Source organism: Aspergillus welwitschiae, assembly GCF_003344945.1.
Source record: "Aspergillus welwitschiae strain CBS 139.54b unplaced genomic scaffold BDQ94scaffold_17, whole genome shotgun sequence".
NCBI classification, from domain to species: domain Eukaryota; kingdom Fungi; phylum Ascomycota; class Eurotiomycetes; order Eurotiales; family Aspergillaceae; genus Aspergillus; species Aspergillus welwitschiae.
Window position 1 is genome coordinate 554,143 of NW_020798711.1, and position 18,185 is coordinate 572,327.

At 50.9% G+C, this 18,185-nt stretch overlaps 7 protein-coding genes across 7 annotated transcripts; 3 read left to right on the plus strand and 4 right to left on the minus strand.

Annotated features, from left to right (window-relative positions):
- Window positions 1-1,169: 1,169 nt before the first annotated feature.
- Window positions 1,170-4,361, minus strand: BDQ94DRAFT_170743 (glycosyl hydrolase family 81-domain-containing protein; the record flags this gene model as incomplete). Its single annotated transcript, XM_026771574.1, has 7 exons — window positions 1,170-1,192; window positions 1,247-1,506; window positions 1,560-1,621; window positions 1,677-3,404; window positions 3,453-3,562; window positions 3,618-4,146; window positions 4,200-4,361. The coding sequence occupies 7 exons, from the start codon at window positions 4,359-4,361 to the stop codon at window positions 1,170-1,172; spliced, it is 2,874 nt and encodes a 957-aa protein (XP_026626086.1).
- BDQ94DRAFT_144436 (uncharacterized protein) lies at window positions 4,339-4,795 on the minus strand. Its single transcript, XM_026766449.1, has one exon. The coding sequence runs from the start codon at window positions 4,712-4,714 to the stop codon at window positions 4,505-4,507; it is 210 nt and encodes a 69-aa protein (XP_026626087.1). The 5' UTR covers window positions 4,715-4,795; the 3' UTR covers window positions 4,339-4,504.
- Window positions 4,796-5,453: 658 nt separating this feature from the next.
- On the plus strand, window positions 5,454-5,686 carry BDQ94DRAFT_37289 (uncharacterized protein). The gene has a single exon (XM_026775598.1). The coding sequence runs from the start codon at window positions 5,492-5,494 to the stop codon at window positions 5,642-5,644; it is 153 nt and encodes a 50-aa protein (XP_026626088.1). The 5' UTR covers window positions 5,454-5,491; the 3' UTR covers window positions 5,645-5,686.
- Window positions 5,687-5,995: 309 nt separating this feature from the next.
- BDQ94DRAFT_144438 (UTP14 family protein) lies at window positions 5,996-9,292 on the minus strand. The gene is made up of 2 exons (XM_026766450.1): window positions 6,427-9,292; window positions 5,996-6,338 (listed from the first exon to the last, which is right to left on the minus strand). The coding sequence occupies exons 1-2, from the start codon at window positions 9,163-9,165 to the stop codon at window positions 6,156-6,158; spliced, it is 2,922 nt and encodes a 973-aa protein (XP_026626089.1). The 5' UTR covers window positions 9,166-9,292; the 3' UTR covers window positions 5,996-6,155.
- Window positions 9,293-9,411: 119 nt separating this feature from the next.
- On the plus strand, window positions 9,412-10,488 carry BDQ94DRAFT_144439 (mitochondrial 54S ribosomal protein mL41). Its single transcript, XM_026766451.1, has 2 exons — window positions 9,412-9,668; window positions 9,744-10,488. Exons 1-2 carry the CDS (start codon window positions 9,486-9,488, stop codon window positions 9,963-9,965), a joined length of 405 nt encoding a protein of 134 aa, XP_026626090.1. The 5' UTR covers window positions 9,412-9,485; the 3' UTR covers window positions 9,966-10,488.
- An 836-nt stretch (window positions 10,489-11,324) lies between these two features.
- On the plus strand, window positions 11,325-15,233 carry BDQ94DRAFT_37299 (uncharacterized protein). The gene is made up of 2 exons (XM_026775599.1): window positions 11,325-14,484; window positions 14,541-15,233. The coding sequence occupies exons 1-2, from the start codon at window positions 11,467-11,469 to the stop codon at window positions 15,210-15,212; spliced, it is 3,690 nt and encodes a 1,229-aa protein (XP_026626091.1). The 5' UTR covers window positions 11,325-11,466; the 3' UTR covers window positions 15,213-15,233.
- Window positions 15,234-15,968: 735 nt separating this feature from the next.
- Window positions 15,969-16,523, minus strand: BDQ94DRAFT_37316 (uncharacterized protein). Its single transcript, XM_026775600.1, has one exon. It carries the CDS (start codon window positions 16,413-16,415, stop codon window positions 16,002-16,004), a length of 414 nt encoding a protein of 137 aa, XP_026626092.1. The 5' UTR covers window positions 16,416-16,523; the 3' UTR covers window positions 15,969-16,001.
- Between the last annotated feature and the right edge of the window lie 1,662 nt (window positions 16,524-18,185).

Below are 18,185 nucleotides of genomic sequence, written 5' to 3' on the forward strand. Positions count from 1 at the left end.
TTGGATACAGCCACATACACAATCAGTACATACTACAGTATATACATACATACAGTGGTATGATTCACAATCAAAAAGCGGCTGAGACATCCAGCCACGTTAGCTGAATAGTCAAGCCATCAAGACTATCAACAAACTAAAAGAATTTTAACTTCAAGCCTCGAAGAAATATGTTGTTGCCAGATGGATCACGGAACTTGTTTAGAGCAGACCCAACTTGATCCGTGCACACTTTTTCCCGTCCAGCCCGTCCCTTGCTGGTTGACCCACTCCCATTCGCCGGTTGCGTTGCAGCCACCAATCATAGCATTTGTTGCATTCTTTCTATTGTTAAGCTGGATCGAAGGTGTTGAACAAGTTACTAGTTGATGAGTTAGTTATTTAGTTAGCTAGCTAGTCTAAAAAGATTAGATTTGCTTAGATATAGATAACAGAGAGATGGAGATACTGTGGCTTGTTTGTGGCATTCCTCAACTCAGCAGAATTACCTAAGCTACAGGAATGAAAGGGTGAGTCAAGGGTCTTAGCAGGTCCATGAGCCACAGTGATTACTAGTATCATTTCGCATTTCACTTATCAGATCACATCAGAGCCTCCCAAGTCAGTCAGCCTAGCATAAGAACTAGTACGTGTGTACTGGTTAAACGGAGTCACGCAGCCCACCAACTGCAGGATAGATGAATCCCGAGTGATTGGGGCACATCCCACTTTGGGTTTGCAATGATTAAGCTTATCAGGAGGCTACACAGCCTTGTTACAAGGCTATGGGCGGCGTTGTTCTTCTTATCCTGAATGAAGCCCAGGTTTACGATGGGGGAACATCGAGGCTATGCTAGTGCATTTACCTCGTCGCAGTTGCGGCGGAGTGGCGGTGTTGACGAAATGGCCAGGTTTACTGTTGCCGTGTGCGCTAGGACGTAGTACTTCCGACAAATCTGATAATCGTGGATGATATTTCTCTTTTTTATCAATGCCAATGTAGGTAAAATCATTAATAAACATCTATATCACTACGTTCACAGGGTAGTCGGATATATGAACAGGTATATAAGACGGCGCCAACAAAAACGTATCAACAGCACAGACTGCATATCTTCCTGTGAAGGAACGCTGGATACTCCAAAATGGCAAACTAAATATATCAAATGCTTGGTCGCTATGATGTGTCCTTAAGCGGGACCTCCGCCCAAGCCTGCGTACGTGGTTAGCAACATCATTGATTAAGAAGTCGGAGGGATATACTGACCCGCTGCAAATGCAAGATACCACGTGCGTGACGCTCCTCCATCAATCCAGCTATAATCGAAATTGGACTGTGCGAAGAAGTTCCACGAAGACGCAGGGTCGATCAGTGCCAAGTTGGCGTACAAAACACCCTTCCATCCGCCAGTGACGTTCGATGCTGGATCGGTGGCATTGGCCGAGAAGAGTGCATTCCACTCCTCTCGAACGAAGTTTTGGCTCCGTACATATGGAGACGAAGGCAAGAGGGGCAACATGTGAATACTTTTGACTATGTTAGCATGCGAAACAGAGAAACGTACGAAGGACATGCATACCCTTGGATGTATTCTAGGTTGTTACCAAAGTAGGTAGTGTGATCCACCTTGTTCTCAAACAGCTTTGAACCTTGTCAGTTGCGTGTAAACGGACTTGGGGTCGGGCCAGAAACTTACAATTCCAGTCACCTTGTTGGCGATGAAGTTCGCAGGCTGATTCTTGTTATCACTCTCCATGAGGAAGTAGTTGTGCAAGCTTCGTCGGAGGATGCCCAGCATCAGGTTGCCGCGGGCTTCCATGCTGGCATCGCCAATCGTCTTTCCCCACATCTTCAGAGCGTACGCGAACATGGTATCTTCCGAGGTTGATTCCTCGTCCTTGCCGTCAAACGACTCGAACAGACCCTTCGCCCACGAGTGCCCATGGTACCAATCGAAAGAGCGCGAGAATGGGAAGTATGGGTCGTTCGCGGCCGAGTTTCCGGCGTCACGGACAAGCATATTCACCCAGGCTTTGTTGGAATCCGTGAGCCAGGTCGAATCGAGCGAGCCAATAATGGCAGCTGCATGGATAAAATACCCATAGTGGAAGTGATGGTCATTGTAGTAGGTGTTTCCAAAGTCAGCGCCAGAATCGCCTCCGTAGCTGGCAGAGGACACCACACCCTTCCAAACGCTGTCATACACCAACGGAAATTGTTGCTTATTGTCGACAAAGCGAGAAAAGGCGGTCTTCAGATTCTGCAAAGCCGAAGCGGCCAGATCAGGGTTACCCCCTAGCTTGTTCACTGTGTAAACAAGAGTTGCAAATTTGCTCAAGGCCTTGCCACTGTAGTACATGCTATTCAGGTCTGACTGCTGGTCAATGCTTTGGTTGAGCTCAGTGGGCGCCACAGATAGGATGACTTGTTTGGCAGCAGCGCTCAGATTGTTCACGTTACCGGCCGATACCGACCACGGGTCGAAACCCATTTGAGTTGGAAGGTTCGGCTCCAGCATCGTCCAAGTTTCTCCTACTACAGCAGTTGCATTACCCTTTGTGGTTGTCCGAAGCGTGATGCTGGTCATGCGGCCCTTGGTGGTGTTATCAAACGATTCGACGTGATGCGGCAGAGCATACATAAGCAGTGGAGTCTGTTGCAGCTGCTTCCCTGACTTGGCGAATGCCAGATTGTATGTACCAGAATTGTCCTGAACCGACCCGGATACAGCAGCCTCCAGAGCGAAGACACCGCTAGATCCGTCCAAAAGCTTCTCACCAGAGTCACCTGCTGGGTTCTTCGTGATCTGAACGGTCCCAGACCATCCACTTGGGCCACGGAAGTCGGTGTTAGATTCCAAGCGGAAATCCGGATCCTTTCCATCTTGAGGGATGGCATAAACAAGCCACTCTGTTCCATCCGCCAGAGAGACCTTATATTTGTAGATGCCAATCCGGGGCGAGGAAGCAGTGACGACTTTGCTGAAAAATACACCACTTTGAATCAGGGGTTGTAGGTTGTTGTACATGCCTGTGACGAAACCCATCCCCTGCACAAGAGGAATAGTTATCCTTTGGCTTGACCCGGGAGTAGGACTCAGAACAGCATCAGCGGAGAATGGCAAGAGATTCTCTGCAGTCAGCACAGTTGAGGTGTTGAGTTCTGTGGCTGAAAGGATCATATGCTGGATGCCAATAGGATTGATGTAGTACGAAATGGGATTGCCAGGAATGTTGGCGTTGGTGGGGCCATTTGCAACGACATTAACCTCGTTGTGGGAAATGGCCATTCCATAACTTTTGGCATTCCCGCTTCCCTTCGCCCATGAGAGACCATACGGATGGGTAAAGGTAGTATTGCTCTGCGACCCGAGGAAGAGTCCAGCGTAGAACTTGTTTGTCTCAATTGGCGTAGTGACATTTTCCTATGGTCGTTAGGCAAGTCTGGACAGGTCTTGTTCGGGTATACATACAATTCCTTTCTTAGGCACCGGATGATCGTTCCGCGCTGTGATGGTTTGCGGGAATGGGGTTGTCGCCAATGGCACAAATACGTCCTGACCAGACATTGGTGTAACTGAGGCTAACGCCAAGGCATGTCAGACATTAAATGGCATATATTATTTGAAAAAACTTACCTTGGACAACACTTGAAGTGATAGAATTATCCGCTTGCGTTGTTTGGCTTGCAGTCGTGGTCAGACTTGCTGAGCTCGAGGGCTGGGCTGAACTCGCTAAGCTCGTAGGCTGGGTGGGACTTGTTGTACTCGAAAGCTGGGTGGGGCTTGTTGTACTCGAAAGCTGGGTGAGGCTTGTTGTACTCGAAGCTTGACTGCTGACCTGGGAAGAGTCGGTTGTCGCCTCTGGCACGTTTTGGCTAGGAGCCTGCGGCGTGGAGGTATCAGAAGTCTTCGGCTGCGTTTGTGGTTCCGTAGCTGAGCTAGTCGTTTCCGCGCTGGCCGGTTTATACGCTGATACCGGCACGGTCACTGGATAATTCTTGTCCCAGCCTGGTAGAAACTCGCTCAATAATTCGTTTGGGAGGTTTGCGGTATCGCCCAAGGATTCAAGCAGCCCATCAAGTCCCCAAGGATCTTTCGTGTTCCCCGTCGATGTCGGGGTTGGGAGCACCGGATGGCCCTCGCGCTCAAGGCTAGTCGGATAGAACTGAATGGTAATTAGAATCCGACTCCATGATGGGTAAGTCACGTTGCACTTACACCGTTTGTACCAGGGAGTATTCTTTCAGTTTCAGCACCTGGTGGAAATTGCGTCTTTGGAGACGCAGTTGAAGATGAGCGTCTCGGGGCCGAGTATACTCCTTCTGCAGCTAGAAGCCACATTAGCAAGAACGATGAGCCCCATCTGTGTTTCCTCTCCATTGTGAAGGTCTGTGCCGTCTTTCTCTAGAATGAAAGATCAAGATTGAAAAGTGTAGTAGACGGATTAAATCCCTCCACACGTCCCAAGGCCAAAGGGCTAGTATGTATGAAAGTGGCCAGCCAGTAGGGTTGGTTGAGGTGGATCAAAACATGAAAGAAAACAGCAAGAATGATCGCAACGGAGTCATCCACAAGAATGATACTATATAAAGGGGCCAACGATGGATCTCCAGGTCTCCTTTGGTGGACTGATAACTGAGTGTACGGAACACCCCAGAGACAGGCTCCAGTATATGAGGGAGGGACAGGAAAGGATAGTAAACAACAGGAGCAGATCGAGCGGCGGAAGACATTTTCAAATAGCAGTGAAATAGCTCACCTAGGTTGAGTATAGATTCCGGTCTCAGCCAGTAGGAATCTCAGGCTCGGGCAAAACTCCGGCCCCGGTGCAGAGGGATACCAGACGGACACTGGCGGGCTGGAACAAGTGCCAACGAGGTATTACGAGGCGTCGATCTGCACAATGGTCAATGTTGTGGTGTCTGATCCCAGGCCTCGAGGCATAACGAAAACATAGCACGGGGAATGCAGGGTTGAGGGGGGCGGAATGCACCATCCTCGGGCTCTGCCAGCCGGGGGCGCATGCAGAGCACCATCTGCCTGAAGTCGGGCGGGTATGTGCAGGGGAGAGGAAGCTTACTGCAGCCGGATGATTGAGACAGCTGATGAAGGGGGCAGATTAATCGTAATTAATCGGCATAACCGATGGAGGGGCAAATGATTGTTGATGGTGTCTTGGATGAATTGCTAGTGTGAACAGATAAACTAATAGTAGTGGTTTTGAAGGGGGAGAAGAGAAGAGGAGGGAGGGAACGGGTGATGGTTGAACTTGCTTGTCGCTGTTTGAAGGTGCGGGTAAACCAGAACAAGTGGAGCATCTCCCAAGGCTCATATACTTCCCTAAGAACGAAAGTACTTTCTCATCTTTCACCTTCTGACCAAAGGAACAAAATTGAATACTGTCCGACCAGCCTTGCGACCGGTTTCAAGTGTCTCATGCTCCACGATCTGATTCTCTGTGGCTTTCTCCATATCACGGCTGCCTTTCCCAGACCTGGTCTGGGAGGCGTATGCTCCCCAGGCATCAAGGAATGTACCTATACGCCAAGGTTAAAGTCAATGTAGTAAGTTTTATTATTGAATGCTCCATCTCTGATTTTTCCCGGCCAACGCCCGTCGTGGCATTCCACCCTGTCACTCGTCGTTGCAAGGGACGCGAATAGCTCTCTGAGTGGCTTGCTCATATCCATGGATCCAAGTCGGACCGAATCTCGATGTCCATGTGGCCTGCAATCTAAGGAAACCGCACCGCATCGGGGAAAGAGAGTATCACGGCGCAGGGACTCACCAGACCTGATCATCTTGGGTCCAAAACACTGCTTATTCGACAACCTTAAAGGGGGGTGACCAACCCCGGAGACTAATGCCCTGCAAAAAGGGACCAGCACTAAAACAACTTGAAACCAGTGCTGGTCTGCAGATCGGATGCTACGAACAATCCGGTTGATGCGGGGATGACACAAAAATCATCACCTTGACAACAACCCTCTAGCCTCAGCCTCTGAACCAATAACCCCATCGTTCGGAGAAATCTTAAAATGACTTGGTATCATGACCAAACTTAATTCTACAATAACGCCACCAAAAGACCCCAGACTCGCAAGATGCCTTGCTCTCGTCTATTCAGTTACCCACCATGACTGCCAACTCGTAGTAGCCAGACCACCACATACATTAAGCCATGGGCTTTTCCATCGGCTTGATGACACCTTGCTTGATCATCACGCGTGGCTTGGTTGCATTTTGGAAAGTCTCCTTAGTAGACCATTCAGGACCGATTGGCAGACGGAGCGATCTCTCGTACTGCTGCTTCGTTTCGAAGGGGTGGGGGAGCTGCGTGGCCATGTACTTGGTGTTCTAGACGAAACAGCAGACGTTAGTTTATCATGCACAGAATAAGAATAAGGATCACACGCGCTAGAGCCCGACTGATCGTCGTTCTTACCTTCTTGACCCGTTTCTCGTTGATGATGACCCGGGAGAGCTTGGCATCCTTCCGGTCTTCCGGCTTCACTCCCTCGACCTTAGTGAGGAACCGTTTCTGGCGCTTTTGCTGTTTCTTGCTGATGCCATCACCAGCCCAGCTACCCCAGCCGGGGAGGGTGTTGTCGATCACTTGATCGTCTTCCTCCTTGATGGTGTCGAATTTCTCTTGCTCAAAGTCCTGCACGACTTCATCGCCCGCAAAGGCCCTCTTCACCAGATCATGGTTCTTGAGAAGCACCGGCACGCTCTCCTCATCGTCGCTACCGTACACCTCGGCATCAACCTTCTTTTTGCTAGGTGCTGATGCCTTTTGGGCTTTGGGTGCACTCTTCGATTTACCGCTGCTGGCATTCGCGTCATCTAGCGTGATGTCAACGGTTTGCTGTGAGTCGTTCACTATGGCGCGACGGTTATTGCGGTTCGTCTGCACGAGCCACGGGTTCTCCTCCACAGCAGCAGCATCTTCTTCTTCTGCGATTTCCTTTTGAGGACGACCACGAGGCTTATTCTGGGGGGCTGCCGGTCCCTTCTTTGCGGGACGGTCAACAACAATGTCGACCTCTTGATCCGCCTCTTGCTGATCCTCATCATCAGAACCCGGTGCTTCTTCGAATTCATTCCGAGGCAGCTTCGCTTTGGATTCCTTTGCTGTCTTCGCCTCCTCCTTCTTGTGGCCAAACTTCCGGCGACCGACTTCGGATTGCGCCTCAGACTGCGACTCTTCACCGTGGAGCTCCCGGTTGAGACGGCGAACTTCAGCATCATTTTCTGCTTTACGCGCAGCATCCGCATTCTGCATGAACTTCATCGAAAGGAGCTTGGCGTGGGGCCCCTTCAACTCTGTGTCAGCATCATCGTCACCTTCCAGCTGGCTAAGCTTCTGGCGGATCTTGCGCTTCTCAGCATCCGACCCAGCCTCTTCATCCCATGGGTCCTCGTCTTCGGACTCAGAACTGGATGAGCCAAGATAGTCTTCATCGCCGTTGGTGACGCGCTTTCCTTCGATCCTCTTCCGTAGTTCTTCCTCCCGCAAGGCCAGATCCTGCGTGCCACGTCGAGCGTCCTCATCCCAAGCGGTCCGACCAGTCTGCTTCAGGCTCTTCGCCCACTTGCTCTCCTTGTGCTTCGAACCCATTCTGGCCTCTGCTCTCAGGCGATCGTTCTTCTCCCTCTCCTCTTCATCCAGGTCCACGCCGGCTTCTAAGAGAGCCTGTCGTTCCTGTTGCTCAAGCCTCTCTCTCTCCTTGCGATGCACACGACGGTACGACTTGCTCTTAATCTTCTTGATGCGCTTGGCGCGTACTTCCTCCCGGAAGAGCAGATCACGACGCTTCCGTAGTTCCGCCCTGCGAGCCCTGATCTCCTCAATAGGCAATTTCCGCGCCTGGAGTTCTTCAAACTCCTGCACCTGTTCTTCCGCTGACTTTCCATTATTTTCAATAAGACCGCTCTCCTGAAGAATATTTTGGATAGTGCTTTCAAGATCCGTTCGCGGTTCAGCAGCACCCATCCGGTGCGTCTGGTTTGCTTCGGGATCAGGCAAAGGGAACACAAGATGCTCGGCTCGGCGGTTCGCCTTGACAGTCTCCAGCCAGCGGTCAAGAGTCTCTTTGCTCTTCTCATATGCGGCCGCTCGGTCCAGCCGATCCTGTTGGCGTTTTGCAAGAGGCGCATCCAGCTTTCCAGGAACACCGGACGTCTTCGTGTTTGAGGTCGTAGTAGCGTCGACATGCTTGAGGGAACTCTTGAGGCGAGAATCTGTAATTGATGGCAGAAGATCGGCAATAGTGAGTTTTCGCGTAGAAGTCAGACCGAACTCCGTAGGGGCCCCTTGTTCCTGCTTTCCACCGGTCTTTCGTGCTGTCTTCGTAGTACCCTCGGTGTTCATAGCGTTGACAAAGCTCTGTAGCTTGGAAAGACCATGCTCATCCACCTCATCTTCGTCCATGTCGTCTCCCGATAATGGCAGTTCATCGTCATTGTCGTCCGAGTCGCTGTCCTCGCTTTCGGAGTCGTATTCTTCCGATTCATCGCTCTCAGCCGATTGCTTAGACTTAGACTTGGCCTTCTTAGCCTTTTCCTCTTCTTCCTCTGCCATGTTCATATCCCAAGCCGTAGTCAGGTCTATCGCATCCTCTCCGAGGTCGTCCGAGTCGTCTTCGAGATCGTCCTCGTCCTCTGATACTTCAGCGTCCTCGGACAAGTTGATTTCGCGAGTGCGCTTCTTGCGTTCCGGGGCCTTCTGCTTCGGTTTGTTTTTCATCGTAGAACTGCCGCGGAACGTGAAGCCCTCGAACCTCTCCTCATCACTGGAACCCATGGCTTCGTCACTGTCCAACTCGCTGTCATCGTCACTGCCGACCTCACCAATCCTCCACCGGTGTCCTTCGCCATCGCTACCAGCATTCGAGTCTATTTCCGACGCCTCATCGTCTCCAGTGCGACGGCGCTTGCTGTAATCCGGGCCGTCCGAGTCGTCGGCATCTCGAGCGTTGTGTCGCTTGCGTTTGAAAGGTTCGTCCTCCTTGCCTAGACGGGTGCGCTTGACTCCCAGTTTTCCAGGATTTTCGCTCTCTGCGATCGCAAATGCATTTAGGTAGTTTCCGGACTTCTTGTTCTTGGGTGCGGGCTTCTTCGATTTCTGCAAGGACTGGTCCCGGTCTTTGGGACCGCGCATTTGCGTTTGCCTGCGAGGCATGATGGGCGTGTGTCGCAGCTCCTGAGCTGTATTTTATGTAAATGATAATCTATTCAGAGAAATCCCAGGAAATAAAATAAAGGAAAGAATAACTTGAATGGCGACGACGCACCGCAAGAAGTTGTCAAGATGCAGCCGTTGATTTTTTTACTTTTCCGATGCGGACCACGAAAAATGTTCTTGGCGGGGCGGAGCTACTCCTCTCTAGCGCCGCCCAGAAAGAGCCTTCCTATCGACTCTTCCCCGAACATCTTGTCCAACGCTCCGTCTTGTTACCTCCGCAACCCACCGACCGTCAATTGCCTCCCTGCCTGCCCACCATGTTCAAGCCCTCACAGCCCATGTTGGCGCGCTTGCGTCTGACCACGAAACAGGTCCTTGGTGGCTACTACAAGGGTAACCGGACCGGATCGATGGGTTACTTTGCGAAGAACGGGTCATATGTGATCGATTGGAAAAAAGTCCGCACTTTCGTTGTACCTGAGAACTTGGATCAGTTCAAGGTGGGATTTCACCTTTTGTTTTCAATTGACTTTTACTTTGGGATTGAGAGACTAATACGGATATGTATGATATAGTTGACCCCCTTCGTGACCAAGCGTATGCCTCCCACGAAATCCAAGTACACGAAAGAAGTCGAGAAGCGCGGAAGGATCGTCACCCTTGAACGGGCTTTCAGCGGAAAGGACTATCTCGATATGTGGGCCTCGGACAACGGTCAGGAAGTCCTGGAACAGGAGCGTCTGGACTCTGAGGCCGCCGCGGAACAGTCATCGACTACTCAGCCTGCGCGTCAATAATCGGCATCGCAGTCGTTGCACTCCTCCAGAGGGAAAGACATTCGGATTTTTCGGACATGATGAGGCATATCATACATACCCCCTTCGTCCATGCACAGTTTGGCGGTTACATCAGGCATGAAATGACGCGGCGCCGGAGTTGAGTCGATGCTGTTCTGATAGTGTTGCTCTTTGGGGAGCGATCACTGAAGTTGATCGGCTCTGCATGCTTTATTTGCCGGTCTGGCTTGCGTGGACTGTATTCTATGTACAGTAGCTGTGGGATTTGATGTTGAGGGCATAGTGTTATACAGTGCTACCTTGGTATCAAGCGGTTCAGAAGACACGGCGTGTAGCTTGGGTCTTACCTTGCTTGGTACATGTATTGGTTCGCGGCGCATCTCTGGGTTTTTCATTGCATATTAGCAAATGGTTTAGATTTCACCAATTACAGATTTCATGAGGTTCGGGAATATTGTTATAATCCGATCTAGTCTTGCAATGCGGTATGCATAGGGATTTAAGGTTATTTCCCTGCAGTTTGGATCGTGAAGAGATGCTTTTAAGTTAGAGTTGGTGATACAAGCTGGGATATACATCAGATCCAGCCCTAGTAATTACTGGAAGCCTTCTAGACTAGTAGAACGCTACCTTTCGAATACCTAAAGCATAAAAGTATATGCTATGTAGCTTACTATCCATCACTAAGGACACTACATACTGTAAAGGGGCATTGTAGGTGCAGATCTAATATCACGCAGTCTTCAAGTCTTCAGTTTTCGGGCCTCATGGCCATTGTTACTTTATACTTCATGTTTTTGTCATCCTCAATTTGCTACTTGTATATTAGTTTTGAGCTGGTGTTAAAATCTGCAAATAGCAATTAAGCCCTCTATATGACTAGTAGGTAGTAGTATCGGAATGACATGATACAAATCATTAGTATCGTAGCTTAACCCCAAGGCACAGTCGATGAGGAGCTGTAGTTACTAGTATATATATATAAAGTGTTGCGAGGGGCACTAGTAGTTGTACTACTAGCTGATACCCAGCTACAGTGAGATGGAATGAAAATCTATCGCTTATAGGTCATCGACACATTCCCTATAGTGACAAGAGAATAGACAGCCTCTAGGAAGGTACTCTCAGTCCTCAGCATGCAGATGAAGAGTTCCAGCATCGTCTAGATAATTAGAGCCATCAGACCATTATTAAGCGTGATATGGGCGGCGTGGCGACAAGGTGAGTGGCAATAAGGGTATTCGGTGCGAAATGGTGCGTGGCCGTAGAAGCAATCAGCGGCGATCCCGGACTGCCTGCAGGACGAGACAGCAAAGAGAGCTGCCATGCTCAATCCATCCTCCACACACCTCCGCTTTACTGCGTGTTTAGGCTGCTCATCCGTGGGCTGCGGCATGGAGACGCTTGACTAATGCTGTTCATCTCTACAGTGACCATCACATTTGTCCGCCCGAGTCTTGTCGACAGACTTTAATCTCAGCGTGATCGTCTAAACGAAGCTATGTTCCAGTCATTTACGGGGAACTCCCGCCGTCCACGGCAGGTTAACCTCGGGGGCCGCAATACGAACCCTTTCGCCGCATACCCCTCTGATCGACAAAATCCTCACGGCGCAGGCCCTCAGAATACTCTTGCGATTGCCCAACAGGAACGGCTTGCGAGACAGCAGGAAAGAGAGCGGTTGACGGCGAGCCGACTCGTCCAACGGACATGGAGGGGTTATCGGAGCCGGAAGATAACGCGCAGGACGTGGCGCAACGAGTGGGATACCACGGAGAAGAAGCAGGGCAAAGATCATGTTCCCTCCTTTGAGATCCTCGCCCAACAGCCTGATGTTGTTCTGGAACCATCCCTCCGATACGGAACAGCCGCGGACTGCTTATCGCAGCTTCGTTTGCTGGTCCAGTTCCTGGAACCGTGGGACAGTGGGGATATTGCCCGGCTGGTATACTTCTCCGAGGCATTTCAGAGGACATTGCATGAAGTACCCTCGATTGCGACCGAAGGGGAATGGACCACGCCGCTGAAGAAACTGGCGAGTTTGACTCTCCGTGTCTTGCGGTCAGTGACGTCGCCAACGGTACCGGTTTTCGCGGTTCAACATCTCCTTCAGCTACTCGTCTTTCTCACGGGGCTGATACCGAAGCACATGGCACGACTGGCCAAAGAATACTACTCGGTTATGGTGATTCTCACAACAGACTTTGAATCAATATCTACGAGGTATAAGCTGTCCAGGGATAGCCTTACTGAGAGTGTGCTTGCTTTGCTTCGACCTATCACATCTGAGACTCTTACGGCCTACGAGTGGTTTGCGAAAATCTATCTAACCATCCCCAACCTCCCGGAGTATATTGGAAGTCTGGATGGATTGGCAAACAATATCAATTATAAGTTGCTGACCTCCGCCTTGGGGCCGTTGCAAACGTTGTTCGGAGACCGACCTAAGAGCGCAGAAGATGTAGATGCCCGTCTTTGGCTGCTTGCTTATTTTATATTCTTTCACCGTTGCGCTCTGGGAGGCCAGACAGGTCGTCCGGCTCCAGAACCAGGTTTTGTGAAGGTGGTATCGGAGCTGCTGAACTCTACCGCCGTGCATATATCTCGGCGCTTAGAGTCGGAAGAGTCTAATGACTACGACGAGGCCCCTGAACAAACGCCACTGCACCCGTTCATCAAGGAGCAGCTAGTTAGCCTTGTGAATCAGAGTAATATTACGGGGCTTCTTTCTCAGCTACACACTACACATCTCTCTCAGGGTGAGCTGGCAAATGCTCAATCGGATGCATCTAAAGAAGCCAAGATTCTTGCAACATACGCTCTGACGCTGCTGAGAGTATTCCCTCGCCGGGGTGATGACATTCGGATGTGGTTGTATTTGGGATCGGCGACTTCGAGTGACCAGCTGACAGGCCAGGAAGGCTCAAGAATACCCGCGATCAAATACTTTTGGCAAGCATCAAAGGCTAGCAGAATATTTGCTGCCATTAGTCAAGATTCGACGAAAGTGTTGCCTCTGCTGAAACCGGCCGAGGAATCGCAGGGTACTCGGTCTCCGGAGATATCCCAAGTCGAAAGGGATGAAGAATGGACGATCATACTTCTATTCCTCGAGCTCTATACTTTCGTTTTGAAAGTTATGGATGACGAGGAGTTCTTTTCCAGCGAGTCTTCTTTCACCGCCTCCTCGAACACAAGAGTTTCCTGGACCAAGGAGAGCGCCCTTCCACTGAAAGACATCAAAGATATGACAATATTTCTCAAGAACCTAGGTTTCACATTGTATTGGAACTCAGCAGATCTGAGCGAAAAAGAAGCGACTCAAGACACTGGGGGCATTCGAAGCTACTTTAGCTCATCTGCAGCGCCACCGGACGCTATTGCAAGCGTGAGGGACATTGAAATGAAGAACAAAGAGAAAGGCCTCCCCGGCGTCACGGGAATTCCGCTGGACTACTTCAAGGGTCTAGTCACTGGCCTCTTGCGGATGATCCATGAGCGTGATTCAAGGCGGAAATTCCTTCCAGACGGGCATTGGTTGATGACAAGCCGCTTCGACATGGAAGGCTTCATCCCTGCCGTTGTAGCAGAAGAGGAGAATAGGCACCAGCTGCAAGATGAGGATGAAGAGGAGGAACAGGATGATCTAATGAGCGATGCCTACTTCGAGCCTTCCCCAGGCCTGATCGGTACCGGCCGCGCTCAACAGACACGTCGCATCGAGGCACTGAGACGTCGCCAACAACAGGCTGCTCGCCGGAAGCAGCTGGAGGCTGTGGCCCCGAGGATGGAGATTCTCCGCAACATGCCTTTCTTCATACCTTTCCCGACGAGAGTCCAGATCTTCCGCGAATTCATCTATCGGGATCAAATGCGTCGAAGACAGGGGTATATCGACCCAGATGCCTGGCGCATGTCTGTGGCGCAAGCCTCAATGGGCCGTCTGATCGATGGGCGTCCTGCTGTGCAAGATATACTGAGCCGGCACCATGCCAATATCAGGCGCGAGAGCATCTTCAAAGACGCATTCGATGAGTTCTACGAGTTGGGGGATGGGTTAAAGGAGCCCATTCAGATCACGTTCATTGACAAGTTTAATACAACCGAAGCTGGTATAGATGGTGGTGGTGTGACCAAAGAGTTCCTCACGAGCGTGACTAGTGAAGCCTTTAAATCGACAAGTGATCTAAATCTATTTGAAGAGAACGATCAGCACCTGCTCTATCCGAACCCGGCTGCGGTTGAGCAGCGACGAGAGCTTCTGAGACAGCTCGGCTTTGTCGAGAACACTGCAGAATGGAACGAGAACGTCCGTGATCTACTTAGGCGCTATGAATTCCTAGGCCGTATCATTGGAAAGTGTCTATATGAGGGCATCTTGGTGGATGTCAACTTTGCCCCGTTCTTCCTGCTGAAGTGGGCTTTGACGGGCGGCACGGGTTCGGCCCAGCGCGAGACAGCCTACCGCGCCAACCTGAACGATCTGAAGGATCTGGACCAGGGGCTATACCAAGGATTGGTAAGTGAACAGTGGTGTTCTTGAAATCGTGTGCCAGCTGCTAACCGATGCTGCAGTTGCAACTGAAGAACTATCCGGGCGATGTGGAGGACTTCTCGTTGAACTTCACCGTCACCGACACGATACCGCTTCCCGACGGGGGTAACCGTACGACTACCCGAGACTTGAAAAGCCATGGGTCAGACATACCTGTTACGAATCAGAACCGGTTGGTTTATATCTCTTACATTGCTCGCTACCGGCTTCAAGTCCAGCCTGCTCTGCAGACCAACGCTTTCCTCCAGGGCCTGGGACAAATCATCCAGCCGTCGTGGCTGTCGATGTTCAACCAGACGGAGCTGCAGACCCTTGTGAGTGGCGATTCAGGAGACATTGATGTAGCCGACTTGCGACGCAACACGCTTTACGGAGGAGTATACACGATCGGGGACGACAAAGAAGAGCATCCCACCGTCAAGCTGTTCTGGGAAGTGATGGAGAAGATGTCCAACGAAGAAAGACAGAAAGTGCTTCGATTTGTGACATCGACCCCCCGGGCTCCTTTATTGGGTTTCAGCCATCTCAATCCTCGATTCAGCATTCGAGACTCGAGCGAGGATCAAGAACGACTCCCCAGTACAAGCACCTGCGTGAATCTTCTCAAGCTGCCCCGGTATACCAACGCCAATATCCTCCGGGAGAAGCTTTTGTATGCGGTCAATTCCGGAGCTGGATTTGATCTGAGCTGAAGGAGGTGGAGATTTTGCATGACCCGGATCGGTCGATGCAATTATACATGCAGCGCATTTAGTGAATAATCATGAGTAGCATAGCTGAGGCGTCCTGGTGATCCATGTGTCCTGTTTTTTCTGTGGTCGTTGCTGTGGTTGTTGATAACGCGTTTCATTGTGTGTCTATTTTTCCGAGGATGAGTGCTATTTCTAACTCGAGTCCTGGTATCTACTACACTTGCTTTCGTCTCGGGGCTTTGTTCATATTGCGAGGGGTAGCTTCGACCAACCAGATAGATAGCTTTCATCAATACTTGTTTCGAGACTGGTTCGCTTTGTTAGAAATTCTTTGTTTGATTGAAGGGCCGACCTCTGCAGACAGACTGTGGCTGCTGTTCCATGCTCCCGTGCCAATGAAACCATGAATGGATGGTGAAAGAATGACATGGATGGATGATGGCGATATTATTGATTGAGTGCCTGATGGTGGCCTAGTCTAGTTTTAATGCCTGAGGCACATGTAACTTAAAGATCCTTCAATGTGTTAGTTTGGTTTTTTTCTTTTCTTTTTTTTTTGCCGCTCGAGTTTAAAGCCCGAAAAGGAACCCACCATTTCCGTGAAGCGCCGTTCAAGCGGCGAGGACCATAGACTATTTAGGTTTAGCGCCACTTGCCGACCCAAAGACAGCAAAAGAAAATTTTATCGTTTTGAGTTTTTTTAGATAAAAAAAAAAAAAAAAAAAAAGGCAGGCAGAATTTCAGTCCGTCAGTCACAGTCAGAAAAGAAGGTCTTTTTCGGGGCGATTTTCATTCTTCGCCGTCTCTTCTCTTCCTCCTCCATCCGCTCTTCTTCCTTCTTTCTTCCTTCCCCAAAAAAATCCATAAAACCCTTCTCTGCTGTCTATCCCCAGCATCCTTTTCTCTTCTTCCTCCTTTTTCATATCTCCCTTTTTCGAAAACTCCTCGAAAAAAACCTCCTAAAAAAACCGGAAAAAAGAACAAAAAAACCAAAGTAATTATTCCCTCCCCTTCGTCCATCAGAATTTCGTTGTTCCGTGTTGGGGCCCTACTGTGACTTTTTCCCACTGCCTCCGAAAAGTTGTGCGGTGTGTGTGTGTGGGCGCGCGTGTTTTGTGCGTGCATCTGGAAGTTTTCCCTCAACCGCATATTCTTCATCCCTCGTGATCGTCTTTTCGCTTCACTTCCCCATCCTTCTTTCATATCAGCAGCCGTTGTCTTGACGGTCTTTCTCGGTGTCTAAATTGAGGTTGTACTTTTGTTGCGTGGATCATCATTACTCCTCCACCATCCCCTCCTCTCTCTGTCGACCTTCCCTTGCCTGGCTCTATCACAGTGATAGTGTGACCGCCTGGGAAGGAAATCCCCGTCTCCATCAGACAAGCCCACACTGCCTCTGTGTTTTATCTTATCCCCTTGCTCATCTCCCGCTGTCATCATTTGTCTCTTCTTCATTGTCTTGCGATTGTTCTCGTTCATTGTTGCTTGAGAGCTTTGTTCCAATCCTCCAGTTTGGTCGCCTGTTACAACTTGTCCCCCTCCCCCTCCTCACACACACTCTCGTATCTTCATCATCGAACACTGTGCTAACATCGGTTTTCCTTCTGGTCCAACAGTAACACCACAAAAATGTCTGCCGACGTCTCTACCACCCCCGCCGCCGAGAACGTCAACGGCGCCGCTGAGGCCAGCCCTGCTCCTGCTGCTGCTGCCCCCAGTGCCACCACCCCCGAGGTCACTGCCGTTGAGAACTCTACTCCGGCTCCCGCTGCCAACCAGCCTCACTCGGCTTCCCTCTATGTCGGTGAACTCGACCCCTCGGTGACCGAGGCCATGCTCTACGAGCTCTTCTCTTCCATCGGCCAGGTTGCCTCCATCCGTGTCTGCCGTGATGCCGTCACCAGACGCTCTCTTGGATACGCCTACGTTAACTACAACAACACCGCCGATGGTGAGCGTGCTCTGGAAGACCTCAACTACACTCTGATCAAGGGCAAGCCCTGCCGTATCATGTGGTCCCAGCGTGACCCCGCTCTCCGCAAGACTGGCCAGGGCAACGTCTTCATCAAGAACCTGGACAGCGCCATTGACAACAAGGCTCTCCACGACACCTTCGCTGCCTTCGGCAACATCCTCAGCTGCAAGGTCGCTCAGGATGAGTTCGGCAACTCCAAGGGATACGGTTTCGTCCACTACGAGACTGCTGAGGCTGCCAACAACGCCATCAAGCACGTCAACGGCATGCTGTTGAACGACAAGAAGGTCTTCGTCGGCCACCACATCTCGAAGAAGGACCGCCAGAGCAAGTTCGAGGAGATGAAGGCCAACTTCACCAACGTCTACATCAAGAACCTCGACTCTGAGATCGATGACGATGAGTTCCGCAAGATGTTCGAGAAGTTCGGTGAGATCACCTCCGCCACCCTCAGCCGTGACCAGGAGGGCAAGAGCCGTGGCTTCGGTTTTGTCAACTTCTCTACCCACGAGAGCGCGCAGGCCGCCGTCGAGGAGATGAACGACAAGGAGATCCGCAGCCAGAAGCTCTACGTCGGTCGTGCCCAGAAGAAGCACGAGCGTGAGGAGGAGCTGCGCAAGCAGTACGAGGCTGCCCGCCTGGAGAAGGCTTCCAAGTACCAGGGTGTCAACCTCTACGTGAAGAACCTGACCGATGACATTGATGATGAGAAGCTCCGTGAGCTCTTCGGACCTTACGGCACCATCACCTCTGCCAAGGTTATGCGCGACACCAACGTCGAGCGCGACCAGTCTCCCGACTCTGCTGGTAAGGAGAAGGAGGCTGACAAGGAGAACGACAAGGAGGCCACCCCTGAGGCTGAGAAGGCTGAGAAGGCCGAGGAGAAGCCCAGCGAGTCCTCCGAGGAGAAGGACAAGGAGGCCAAGAAGTCTGACAAGAAGCCCTTCGGTAAGAGCAAGGGTTTCGGTTTCGTCTGCTTCAGCAGCCCCGATGAGGCT